Here is a 14,001-nt window from a genome sequence, read left to right as displayed (position 1 = left end):
ATTTGCAATAGTGTAGAACTACCGAGAATTAAGTCTAACATGTTGTCTAATACAGTCAATTGAGGTAAACCAAATTATTTGAGACAGTTCTTAGTGTAGTTCTACACCACATACTCGCAATCATAAATATTGTTCAATGACTGGTGAGTTGTTGTTTTTACTTTTAACTGAAATTAAAAAGAAAATAGCACTATCGCAGTTTATGCTACTGTTTCTTACTGGCTTGTGACGTGTGGACTTCCTGGTTGAACTACAAATCCCAAACATCACTCCTCCTCGGCTGATAACGGTAACAAATGTCAACACTGCTGGGCAGGAAGTGGTGCTCTTTCCTTGTTGGAACATGACGACAAGTTAAAATAGTCGACAGAACTTTTGGGACAACAAACTCATCTTTTGACGGTGGAGTAACAGTTTCAGAATATTTGTCACTTTAACGTTACGTTACGTTTGATTTCCGATAGTTAGACGTCATAAATAGCTGCTAACGTTAGCAAACACCGTAGTTTCCTCGTGTGTGAACTGAGATGTTGGCGTGAAAGATTTGTGCTCACCGCTGCATTTATAATTAATTGCGACACGTGTTTAGACGGTTTGTTCCGGTATGAGATTATATCCTTTTGTTTTTCCCGATTGTCACGCAACAAGGTGCAACTTTTTTGGTTAGCAAGTGACGTCAGAGAAACTTGCTGGGTTTCGATAGCATAGCGTGGTGTTTACAAGTGTTTCGGTTTTAAAGTGTTGTGCCTAACACTGCGTATTGAAGATCACATTTAAACGTAGAATGTATATTGCTGGGTTATTATTGTGATCGCTGATCCCCCCCCCCCCCCCCCCCCCCCTTGCACTATACATGAATACTAACAATGACCCACGTAACCCTTATTTAGTTCCAAATATCGGGAGATGGACAGTCACAGAAGGGGTACACCATGGGGGAAGCTGGTCAAAGTGGATTCCAGTGAAACTGAAGTGCTACTTTTCAACAGGGAATGCACCATTGGCCGAAAAAAGGGTAAGAATAGCTGCTCAATGTTAAGGAATGAACAGATTCGCTTTAAAAATAACTCCAGTGTTTCTTGTGTTTTGCTTTGTATGTGCAAATTGTAACTAAAGACAACTGTTGTGTGTAAAGTAGACATCGCTGTCAGTGTCTGGGGCCTTAAAAATCTCCCCCCTACAAAGCACAAAGCATTCAGTCTTGCAATAGACAGCCTCTTGTGATGATAACAAAAGGCGTCCATTGAGAACATGTGTGCAGAATTTTAAGTAGGTATTTTTTTGTATGGGCCTGTATTTCATTGCTTTGTTGTTCGAGAGCTTGTGGGGGTCTGCACTTTTTGCTATGCAAAATGCCTAGCCTTAATTGCAGAGGCTGTCGATGCTAGAAATAGTCCACACAAGTTTGGTAAAAGTTTGTTTTTAATGTTGTACTCATTTGTAGGGATTCAGTCAGAACAACCTATACAGCTTTTGATATCAACTGTTATGAGTGCATTTCCGTTTACAGTTGATCTCTATTGATTCCATTTATCTTTGTATTTTGTTGTGATTGTGGTAGGATGTGATTTGGCCTTTCCTGCCAATAAACTGGTCTCAGGGGAGCATTGCAAGATAGTGCAGGATGAAAACTCAGGGCAGGTGTGGCTTGAAGACATGAGGTATGTCAATCATTCTTACTTTACAATGAAAAATTCGGGGATGTCTATTTTTCTGTTTGACCAGTTAATAATGTATGGTATTTGCTTTATTGGTAATAATGACCACAATCCACAGTTACAGATTTTGGTTCTCCAAGTAAAAAAAACTAAGTGTAATTGCACTGAGCAGAGCACAGACCTGCCAAGGATAAACTACATTTTTTTTTACTTGCTACCTCTCAGCTCGCACTTGATGGGGAGCTTTGGTTTGATTGACACTGTCAGAGATGGTGCTAGTAGTTATCCAACAATGTAAAGTGTATTGTGGTTTTAATTTGCTGTGTTGAGATGTCTTTATTAATCATTATTCTTATTGTAAATTAGCCCTTAGTATAGCTCCCAAGAAAGTGAAAGTGTTTGTGCTATCTGGACTCCATTAAAAGTGCAGTCCTTGTGACTGACTCGCTGGTGACTTATGCAATGATTATGATTTTCTTCTATGAGGCACTGTGAAGACCGGTTACCACACCCGGCTCACGGTTCAGAGTTTGTGGGTTTGAATCTGGGCTCCAAACTTCCTGTGTGGAGTTTGCATGTTCTCCTCACGCCTGTATGAATTTTCTCCAGGTTCTTCAGCTTTCTCCCACATACCAAAAACATGCATTTAAAGTCAATTGAACATTCTAAATTGTCCTGAGATGTGAATGGCTGTTTGTCTATTTGTGCCCTGCGATTGCCTGGTGACCAGATCGGGGTGTACCCTGCTCGTTGCCCAAAGTCAACTGGGATAGGCTCCAGGATGCTCGAACCCGAGGGAGGTTAAGATGTACAGAGAATGGATGGATGTTTATTTCTTCTCCTATTGCTTAACAACAACAAGGTGTTGTTTATAACACAGGGTCTAGACTCATGAAGCTAAATTAAGTCATTCACTCACAGCCATTTTCACAGAAGCAATCCCCTTTACGCCCAGCTGTTTTGCTGGATTTTGACTGATTTTGCAAGGCACACAGAATATTGGGTTCTATTGCTATAAAAACATAAAACCTACCAAAAGAAGGATTAGAATCTCTTCTTTAGTATATTTCTGTTTCCATTTTGCAGCAATTAGCATTAGAATAAAGCTACGTTTCATCATTATTCACAAATCTGTCTAGAATTGTAATTGAGTTGTTGTTTTTTTAACATGGCCCTGGTTGAAATAGTTTGCTCTGCTGCCACCTCCTGGTCGCTTGTGTAATAACTACCATTTCTTCAACCATTCTTTGCAGTTGAGAGGCTGCATCAAAGCCTTCTGTATGCTCTAGCATAAATAAAAAAACACACACACACCCGTATAAATATGTCTTTGGGACACTTAAAACATTTAAAATGGAATGTATTTATACGTTTTGGCTAGCAAATGAGTTAAGTTGCAAAAATGCTTTACATCAGCTCCGAGTTAGTGACAATAATAAATAGTGATATTAAAAATTCACTGACAGTGGCAATCAAAACTGAGCTTTATTATCTTGGCAGTAAGGAATGTATAAAAAAAACAAAAACCTAATAAGCCAGTTTGCTAATCAGCCTTTTGATAATCTAAAACGTGATAAGACATTTACTTTGTTTAATGACACTTTATTGGTTTCCTTTTAGCACCAATGGTACAGTGATCAACATGGCCAAATTGGTCAAAAGACAAACTCACATGCTTCAAAATGGCGATGTCATCTACTTTGTTTACAAGAAACATGAGCCTGAACAAAGTAAGTTCATGTTTGTTTTTTCCGTTGTACTCCATCTTTTCTTTGTTATTCTTACTTTGGGTTTATAAGAAGTCAACTCTTGTCAATATGTTCTTGCAGATATTGCTTATGTTTACCACGCAATCAGTACAGAACAAGCTGCTTTGCAAGGGCATCGCAGTAAGTCATCAACAGTCCTGCTGTATCTTATTACATTCCTGAGAATACTTTGACTTGAAGTAACCGTCCAATCGGACTTGTCAGCACACAGTCCTTCTGCTATTGCGTCTTCCGAGATGACACTATCTGTGGAGCCTGTCATGCTCACGAAGGCTCCTCGGGAACTGAATCGGGAAGAACCTCAGCCATCCACCTCCACTTCCCACCTCTGTTTTCAGCAACCTTTGACACCCGGACCTACATCACATAGAACAGGTCTTAACTCTAGTGCGTTAGTAATTGATTGTTATTAACGAATGTAAGTATAAAGTCTGCATTGAAATGTCTATTATTTTTTGGGGTTTATTCATGGGTTTATTAGTAGCTCAACTGTATCCTTTTCTACCTCAACAGGTAGCCCGTCCAGTGATGTGGCCCGAGCACCTGAGAAAGCACTCAACAATTTGGAGCCAGAATGCAAGAAGAGAAAAATTGGTGTGTTAGTTGATGGCCTTTGTCCTCGCATACATCCTCTCATCCAAAAGCTTTTGGTTCTTAATGGAACATATGTTTGACCTTGTGCATATTTCTATGCATGTATACTGAGTTTATTACTCCTGTGAGTGAGATTGTCTGTCTATAGCTGCGTTTCCATTACAGTTTATTGCAAAAATAAAAGCCGTTTCGTACTATTTTGCTAAAGTACAATTTCGACTTGCTGGTGTTTCCAGAGCGTTTCGCTTCTGAGGCGCAATTCTCGTAATGTACCGTAGGAGGTGCTCATGGTGTTTACGGAAGACAGACGCCCGGAGTTGTTAATATTACTTAAAAAAAAAAAAAAACATTTGGTGTTGGTGTGTGTGCGTGCGCTTATAACTCGTGTTATGGTGCGGACTGATGGATTTCAATGACAACGTACGCCGTATGTCGCTCGTTTGCTCGTTGCCAGGGGCAACGGCCATTTATCATGCAAACGATATGGGACGTGCGTTGAACGGCGACATATTGGCTCCGTAACTGAATGGCTTTGTGCTTAAAAAGACTTGTCATCCCCTCCGGAGGCAGCGTCTCCGTATTTCCTACTTCCTTTCCTCCGTGACCGGGCGGGGTCACATGACTACAGGGAATGCGCAAAAAGTGTTTCCATTACACTTTTGCGAAATATTTCTATTTCGACACGTCTCAAAAATCACCTCATGAGAGCGCAAAAACTTTTTTGCAATATTTGAGACTTTTTTTCGAAAAATCATGTGTTCCCATTACCAGCTTGCTTTTGCGCGACTTGCCTTTTGCGCAAAACTGAGGGTAATGGAAACGCACCTTTTTATAGTTCAAGCCGGTTGGTTGTATAATATGAATACTTTCTTGATCTTGACCTCAAACTAGCTGCATTTATAATTGTGTTTTTTGACAAAGTGAATGTCCCATCTATTGGTTATCAATCGCTATGTTGTATTTCCAGACATGGCACCCTCATCCACCAAGGAAACAACAGTAACAACCTTAGCACCAACTGGAAATCTTGCGGTCCAAGCGCCATCAAAAGAGACCAAGACAGATAAGATGGAAGAGTCCCTGACGTGTATTATTTGCCAGGACCTCCTACATGACTGTGTCAGGTAAAACCCCAACTTTTTTGTGCATGTTTTCACGTGTGCTGAAAACTCACAAAGGGTTTCTCCTTCCGTTAGCTTGCAACCGTGCATGCACACGTTCTGTGCTGCTTGCTACTCTGGCTGGATGGAGCGATCTTCTCTTTGTCCTACGTGCCGCTGCCCTGTGGAAAGGATCCGTAAGAACCACATCCTCAACAACCTGGTGGAGGCTTACCTCATCCAACATCCAGGTTAGCAGAAACACAAAACAACTCATATTATTAGAATCCCACAATAACATTCCCACTTTCTTGAACGAAAGAAAGTTGGGCTGGTCACTCGGCCAATGAACGCAATCAAATTCATTTATTTGCTTTGACGTGTTCTTCGTGAGCAACGTCACTCTTCAGCGCTGGAAGGCTAGCATCACACGAATCATCAAGTTTTTACCGCAACGGCGACATAAATCATTCACTACTTTTTCTCTTCGAGTAGCCATGTTGAATTTACTCCGCATCCGCCCACCGCGACCGTTTAATCACAGACCTACATATGACGATTATTAGGGGTGGGGGAAATTTCCGATTCTTAGATGCATCGCGATTCAGACATGGACGAGTCTGAATTGAGCCATAAACGTCCACATTCCAATTATTTAAATATGTTAATAAAAGTATACAGAAGGTTCAAAACATTGCGGAACTCAGAAGCGCTGTACCGTCATCGCACGTTCACGTGACGGTAACAAGATCAATCCACATTCACTGTGATGGCAGAGTAAAAACCTTATGGATCATATAAGTAGCATGTATAAGAGCATTTTTTGTGACTAGTCTGTGACTTGTCAAGAATGCTACAAACATTCAATAAAGTAAAATGCTGCCTGAACAAAGGCTTCAACATAAAGCTCAAGAAAGATTACGTTGATGCCATGCTATAGCCTTAGAACGCTTTTATTTTGAAGTTGGCCTGCATGGTGGCGTGACCGGCTGACGGCTGACATTTTGACTTGCCTTATCGTAGTTTTTCATTGCCATTACAACATGCCAGCATCAACACGTCGCCATCCTGAAATCAAATCAACTGCTAATTTAGGGCGCTAAAAAAACTCTAGTTTATTACGCCGTCATTGTGTGTGGGCATAAGTGACCGGTGTTAGCGGCTAGTCGCAAGCTGCTAGCAATTAGTGCACAGCTGTCTGCTTTTAAAGTACCTGTTGTCCGACAACTGTGGCTTTGTTTTCTTTCTTTGTCTCTTTTTCAATGATGTGAACATCGGCTAGTTTGTCATTCACTCTCCATGTAGAAGGAGTATGTGCCTTAAATTGCAGTTTGAGGTATTTTTTTCTTTCTTAAAAAAAAAAAGGAAAGAAAGAAAAGACAATTAGAATCATTTTTATCCTCGTTTTCTTTATAAAAATGTTTTTCCTTTAAATACATAAAAACAAACAAAAATATGGCTTGTGTTCCTACATTCTAAATGGACAATGTGAGTTGAATCTTGTTATTTAATGGGAACAAGTGTTTTATAAAATAAAAGGAAGACCAAATTATATTTATCTTTTTTATGCTGATCCCAAAAATGATCTGATCCTTGATCTGACCGAACTGTGAGGTTTTTTTTTTTCATCCATTGCACCATGCGATTAATACTTAGTGAGATGAATAGAAATGTGTGTTGTAAAAAAAAGTGCATCAATATACATAAATTAAAAATGGATCAATAATTGTTTCATAATTGAATTGTAGCCCCAGAATCGTAATCGAATCGTGAGGTGTCCAAAGATTCCGACCCCTAACGATTATATATTTTATATGCACGTCTGTGTGTTTACTACCCTTCCACACATAGTCCTCATTTTTATGACGCCACGTTCGCTGATTGGATCTTTTCACGGTCAGTTTGGTAATGTTTGCCCCGCCTAAGGAATGCCTCAGTCGTTGCTTACAGTGATGAGTCTGGCTTCCAGGCAAAAAAAAAGAAAAAGATTCATTAAAAATATATATAAAATAATTTACTTTTTGGTTTGGTTAATGTTCCCTTAAAATGACAGAATGCTTATTTTCTATGATCCTTTTCTCCATTTGTTCATAAAATATTATTTTTTGTATATCACACACACATAAATGAAACTAAATTGCAGTAGCCTTTGCACATGCACAAGTACAGAGCAAGGAGACATAGTTAAAATATCCAGTGGCCAGAGAAAGTCCCAAACAAATATGTGGTTGTACAACTTGCAAAGAACTGAATTGAATAGAAAAGTACTTCAAGTAACAGTTCGGAATCACAACCATTTGACCAGTTTTAATCTAAGGGCGCCGTTTTATTCATCTGTTTCCTAGAAAAGTGTCGCAGTGAGGAAGACCTGAAGAGCATGGACAGCCGCAACAAGATCACTCAGGACATTTTGCAGCCAAAAGTCGAGCGATGTTTTTCTGATGAGGAGGGCAGCTCAGATTACCTTCTTGAATATTCTGACAATGACAGCGACTCCTCTGACATTAGGTATAAGTGTTGTACATTTGATTTGAAAATGATCCTATTTAAACACCGTCATTTGTGATCAATTACTTAAAAAAATGACATTGAACAACTTATTTTTGTGTTTGTTTTTCAGTCAGCCTCTAGTCATGTGCAGACAGTGTCCCGGCTACAGGAAAGATGTCAGTCAGATGCTGTTTGCCACAAATTCCAACTACTGGGTCGCCGGTCTGCCAGTCCCACCTCCTTCTCTTTCATCTGCAATCTTACCAGCTGCAGATGAAGGTTCTGCAAAGTCTTTTGGGGAAGAGCCCTCAACGTCGTCTGACAACCCATCAGGTATTTTCAAAAACAGGAAAAGTACTTGCAGTTAGTTTGGTATTAAACAGAAACATAGAGTATGCCTGCCTTTACTCTAACTCCTTAAATAAAAAAAAAACATCTCTCTGTCACTGTTTTTAGCTTCTGTGGAGTACTGCTGTCGACCTCTAGGCTGTCACCTCATTTGTACCTGCTGCCTGCAGCCAATGCCAGACAGACGGGCTGAGTTGAACAGCCAGCAGCAATGTAAGTACTGAGTGGACTGGTATCAGCCACTTTAGTGTACAAGTACCTACTTGGAGCAATACATAGTCATAGTCATCTAATCATCTTAGTTAAAATGGCTTGGATAATAAAACATGGTAGTGCACTTGTGCAAATGACTTTAGCGTAAGTGTGGCTGGTGCAGGACCAATTTCTCTGAAGACTCATTAAGATGGAAAACATTCTGGCAAGCAGGTGGATCAGAGTGAGGGGGATATCATTTCCCTCTGCTCCATCTCACTTCCTCCCAATTTTAATGCACCACACACACACACTCTTGTATATACACTGGGTGGGGTCACATCCACGGTGTAGGGGTAGAGTTCGCCAGTCGGCGAGCTGGCGAACTCAGTAACAAGGTTAGCTTTCACTAGGTACGCTGGCGTGACGACCAAGACCTTTCCCCGCCGGGCCTGGGGTTCAGGGGTGCCGCCCGTCTCCCAGTACTCCCCTCTCCCCTTCCGCCCCCAGTGTTCCAGATCCACCACACCAGCATCTATCGAAATTCAAACACAATCTGCTTCTTCCTCTGGTCGTTGAATCGGTGGAGGCTGGTGTCTGTGAATCTCACTCTGCTTCGTCTATCCTTCCTTCCTTTCCTCAGTCTCTTTAGTCTCTTGAGGTCACCCTAATTTGTTAAAATTGAGATGTTTCTGGGGTTGGTGAAAGATTCTGGTGGGTAGTAGGTGATGTCTACTCGGTGCTGGATTTCACTTTTCTTTCTCTTCTTTGATCCTTCCTCGGGTCTCCTGACAACTTCACAACTCTAGCGGGATTCTGAAGTATTCGGTTTAGGTGAACGGTATGCGATTTTTAATAGGTTTTAGGTGAATTAATTAGCACATACTCACGCACATACAAAAAAAAAGAAGGAAAAAAAAGGATTCTGAAAACAAGATTACGATTTTTTGTTCATAACAAATTCTATGCATTTATGGGTGGTATTGAGTTTTCATTATTACTGTACAATTTCAGCCCAGGGGGTAGCATGCCATATTTTTGGTGTGAATTTATTGTTCTACCCAGCTTGCAGGTGTGATGTGTTGTTTGTTGGCAGGTTTGCAGTGCCTGCGTCCTTTCTGTCACATTTATTGGGGTTGCCAGAGGATTGGCTGTCAAGGCTGCCTGGCACGATTGAGTGGTGTGTATATGTTTTTGACTACGCTACACTCCTGTCTGAGACCCGATGCTCTTTCATGAAAAAAGTATTTTTACTTCTCAAATGTCACAGCATACGACATAACCTGCTTAGAACATTAATGTACTGCATTGTGCATATTATTACTACAATAATGAGATTTTATTATGAGTGAGGAGGCGCCATAATGTAGGTGCAGGTCAAGTTGAGAGAAAACATGCATTATTGTGTTGGGTCTCCTCTATCCAATACATTTATTTATTTATTTAATCTATATCACCTGTGTGGAGTAACCAGAAGTGTTGCACACTTACTTTTCTTGCAGAGCTTAATCTGACGGACAAATGTCTGGACGGTGTGCTGAACAACAATAACTACGAATCAGAAATCCTTAAGGTGACGTTTAATTGTCTCAACTGTTTTCATAATTCCTGTTCTTAGAAAATACAACATTGTGGTATTGTCAGTGCTTCATGTTGGTTACTCACCAGCATGAGCACTGAATGAAATATTGTGGGAATGCAGAAAAAAAGAGTGTTGAGATCTTGTTTGTTTGTGTGTGTGTTTGATGTTTGAAAGTATCGTTTTTGCCAAGATAGGTTAATAGTGGCGGGAACTATCATCTTTTTTTTTAATGCACCGTTTGCCGTATTAAAAATATTCTGAATCGATTCATAGATATTAAAAATCAATTTCTTCCTTGAGTTCTGAAATGGTTTAAAAAAAAGTTTTTACATGTACTATAAAATGTAAGTCAATGTAGTGATGCATCGGAATCGTATCGAATCGTGAGGTACCCATAGATACCCACCCATATAGGTTAATTCTTGAGATCCCCTACCAGTAACACCAAACGGTCGCATATCACAGCGGAAGTCACTCGTGTCCACATTAGGTCAAATTCTCTCTCTCTCTCTCTTTTTTATTTTTTGGAATGATACATGCGTACATTTGAGTTAGCCTGTTAAAATCGATCGCTGTAATGCTTTGTTGGTGAAGGGCCCTTGTGAGCCATGGAGGCAAGTCTCTATTGCACGGGGTTAGTCGTCTCATTGTTTGATTAATTGCATGACTCATGGCTTAACATGTTTTGACATGAGCTTGTTAAGGCGACAAGAACAGGTGTTTGCTTTTATGATGTGCTAAAAGTATTTTTGCACGGCGGGGACTCTGCATGGCTGCGGAATTTGAAGTGTAAGCTTGACGCCAGTTCTTTGTTTGTCGTATTTTATTAAATAACAGTGTAATAAATTAGTGTTTTTTTTTTTAAGCATATAAAAATATACACATTCGGATAGTGCTGATGTGAGTTATAAGAATATAAGAAATGCTATGTCTGGGAACCCAAACCAAGATGGCGGTTTTTGTCCTTTTGACAGTATGAGAGTTTCCCGCAACAGCGATGATATTTTTAAGAATTTGGTGGTCGAAGAAGAGCTCTCTGTCAAGTTTTCTCCCCTTTTTAAATTTGATTCTAGAGTTGTGGTAGTTTATGTGCTTATATTCTAATTGAATCACATGATGAAACTTTTTGAATGCAAAGTTCCTTCAGTTAATTACTGTAACCCTTTCCGGAGATAAATAGTGAAATTAAATGAAATCCCCTACTTGTATGTGTTCATGTGTGCGCACACCAGAACTACTTGTCATCCCGAGGCAAGACATGGAGGGATCTGCTGAAGGAGGCTGTCCATGATGTGCAACAAGGCAAATATTGCCTGTCAGGTCAGCTTTTCGATCACGGCCTTAGTATGAAGATAATCTGTGGCGAAAAGTCACCTGCATCCCACCATCTCCTTTAGATCACCATATTTCTGCAAATGCAATCCTTTGTCTGTGCTGCGGCCTGATGGTCTTCAAGGAGTTGGCGTACAAGTACAGGCAGAATATTCCTCCATCTGAACTACCAGGTCAGATGGGTCGGCTTTGGTTTGGTTGTTTTTTTTTCTTCAAACTCTTCACATTCAACACTTTGACACCGAGCGGAATCTTTACTCTTTGAAGTGATCAGTGATGTGTAAACCATGCGACACTAGTCGTACTTTAAATGTGTCTCCTCCTCCCAGATGATGTTTTGTCTCGTCCCGACTGCTACTGGGGACGTAACTGCCGTACACAGGTGAAAGCCCATCATGCAATGTAAGTCATTTGCATCAAACTTGACCTTATTACACCCCCTTTTCTTTTTCTGTTCATGTACAAAAGTACTTTTTTGATTGCATTCCAACTTTTAATTCAAACCTTTTGCTAAGACCTGTGTTCATTTCTACACTGCTTTTGTTGGGGTGTGTCTTAGCAAAAGGTCAATTGTTTTTTCCCCTGTTCTTCTGCTTGCTTTTAATCCAATTTACCACTAGAGGGGGTGCTTGGATTAATGTGGGCCATTTAGCCAATAAGTGGATAAGCCTGGACATAATACCTGCTGCAGTCACTGTGTTGACGACATTGTTGTTCAATACATTGTGTTATGTTGATGCTTTGTCTTGATCTCAGGAATTTCAACCACATATGTGAGCAGACCCGCTTCGATAGCTGAGCCAACAAAGCTGCTGTTCAACTCGCAGCGCAATGGAGACGCGTCTCATCTGGTAGTGTTCTGCCTGCTGCAGCTGTCCCCTATAATGCACAATGAAAATCACAATAAATAAATAAATAAACTGTCATTATCCATTCAAAATGGACTCTTAGCTAACGTACGTTTATGATAAGTAGTGTTTATGCTTATTACAGGTTAAGCTCTGGCCAACATTTTGATTTTATTTTTCTCTCAGCAACAGCTTTGCTTATATTAGTGGCAAATGTGTGTTTGATGCTCTCGTCCTGATGTAGGCCTGCTGTATTGTCTATAGTTTGATCTCATTTAGTGTCATACGAAGTGGCTGGCTTACAATTAAGCGCTTCCCCTGTGAACACATTGAAAAAAAAAAAAGGATGTGAAATACAGAGTTTATGCAAATTATTAGTACAGATACCATATATTTGAGATTAGTAAAGTAAAAGATAGTCTTTAGATGCATTTTGGGGCAGGACAAAAACTGCCATGGGCAGTGAAACTGGCCATCAGTGTGTTGCTGCTTACGTAAAGTACTTGATTCTCTCTCACACACACACACACACACACACACGGATGCCATGTAATAAAGGCAAAGCTCCAAGCAGCCAGTAGCATGCTGAGGCTGATGTTAGGCTGGAATTGATTACTTTTACAAGACTTATTTTTTTTTTTATATATATATATAGTATAATCAGTAGAAACATTTATTATTTTCTAAATGGCAATAAGTTCTGTTTAACAGACGTAGTTTATTCCACTTTGCTTATAATGCAAGTTATTTTCTTTAGAGTTTTATGTTGATATAATGGTTGGTCAGTGGGAAGGATTGTATTAGTTTAGAATATTATCTTGTTTCTCAGGTCTATGACGCTGCTGTAAAAGTATCTAATTTGTTTAGTCACTAGAAAATCTATGTATGTTAGTGACAAATTGGAAAACTCGATTATGTCTATTCCTCACAAGTAAGGTAGCATTTTGCTCAAATGCATAATCATAATGTTTCCGAAAGCAGTTAACTAGTCACCCCAAAGTTCTTTTCAGAGATCTAATGGGTTGAAGAAGCCTTAAATGTTAAGAAATGAGTCAATTATGTTGTCTTTTGACATATGAATATGAAGAGAAGTGAGAAGAAACTTAAAGTGATCTTAGCTGGCATCCAGTGAATTCTGTGTGTTTGGGCTCTTACATCTTGTTTATATTAGCTCACTTGAGGTTTAGGAAAATTGAACATTTGGCGTGTTTCTGACAAACAGAAAATTTGCACTTTTTTTTCATTCACGCAATGGTCTTTATTTTGAACTCACAATTGTCACGGTCCAATTTTAAAAATATGCTTATTTTATGGCACCCATAAATTGGGCAGTTATGTGGTGCTTCATTTTCATTCAGGTGTACCCAAACATTGGCGTGAGTTAAGTGTGGATACAGTGTGTCGTGTTTTGCAGTCCTGCTTTTTTTTCCCCCTGTAACCATAACGGACCTGATCCGCGTGTGAACTTGTTTTTAATGCACATTTTCTTTCCTCTGCCACAGGATTTAAATGAGTCAAAGGCATTACGATTTAGTTTTGTTTATTTTACCCCCTTAGTCATGTTGTATGGTCCATGCTAGCATTCCATAGCAGCTCAGACCCTATGCACAAGTCCAGTCGATCCCCTGACAGAAGGGCTGAGTTTTAATTATTCCCCACTGGAGATCTGGCCACTCTAAGCCAACAACAGAACCAAGCCGCTCCAATCAGGAATTGGTATTAAAGGGGCTTTGCATTTGCCCCGAGACGGGAGGTATATTGTAAACTAGCGCAAAAGTGGGTAGGAAGTTTTTGAGCAAGCTGGATGGAGGAGGCATATTTCGCACTGTACCTCATAGCAGATCCCAGGAATGACTCGAGATGCCGTCACTAAACAAAGTCATAAATATTTGAACACCTGGGCTATACTGTGCCGTGAACTCAGTTAGATGCTGACAAGACACGGAAATGTTTAGCATTGTTCCCATTGGCTAAGATTGTTTTTGACATTGTTCTGATTTGTCTTAAGTCGGTAGAATTGAAAAAATAAATGAAACTGTCTTCAAGAGTGACTTGCTTTTGTCATTCATTGTGAATGAAATGTGACAT

The 14,001-nt window shown here is 39.9% G+C and overlaps 1 protein-coding gene across 1 annotated transcript; it reads left to right on the top strand.

Moving 5' to 3' along the window:
• Window positions 1-280: 280 nt before the first annotated feature.
• chfr (checkpoint with forkhead and ring finger domains, E3 ubiquitin protein ligase) lies at window positions 281-13,964 on the top strand. The gene is made up of 18 exons (XM_086076985.1): window positions 281-402; window positions 891-1,015; window positions 1,562-1,661; window positions 3,279-3,388; window positions 3,488-3,547; window positions 3,632-3,802; window positions 3,941-4,021; window positions 4,989-5,145; window positions 5,218-5,372; window positions 7,467-7,629; window positions 7,742-7,944; window positions 8,068-8,172; window positions 9,248-9,331; window positions 9,654-9,724; window positions 10,966-11,053; window positions 11,131-11,238; window positions 11,395-11,467; window positions 11,822-13,964. Exons 2-18 carry the CDS (start codon window positions 907-909, stop codon window positions 11,862-11,864), a joined length of 1,881 nt encoding a protein of 626 aa, XP_085933111.1. The 5' UTR covers window positions 281-402; window positions 891-906; the 3' UTR covers window positions 11,865-13,964.
• Window positions 13,965-14,001: the final 37 nt, after the last annotated feature.

This window comes from Leptonotus elevatus, chromosome 5 (genome assembly GCF_054856555.1).
Source record: "Leptonotus elevatus isolate MCC_2025b chromosome 5, RoL_Lele_1.0, whole genome shotgun sequence".
Lineage (NCBI taxonomy): Eukaryota > Metazoa > Chordata > Actinopteri > Syngnathiformes > Syngnathidae > Leptonotus > Leptonotus elevatus.
Note: the sequence above shows the minus strand (reverse complement) of the source record. Positions and strands in the feature narration are given on the sequence as shown.

Coding starts and splice junctions, on each gene's coding strand:
- chfr (XM_086076985.1), top strand. CDS start 907: ATGGACAGTCACAGAAGGGGTACACCATGGGGGAAGCTGGTCAAAGTG. Junction 3,389..3,487: donor GAAACATGAGCCTGAACAAA/GTAAGTTCATGT, acceptor ATGTTCTTGCAG/ATATTGCTTATGTTTACCAC. Junction 3,548..3,631: donor TGCTTTGCAAGGGCATCGCA/GTAAGTCATCAA, acceptor CGGACTTGTCAG/CACACAGTCCTTCTGCTATT.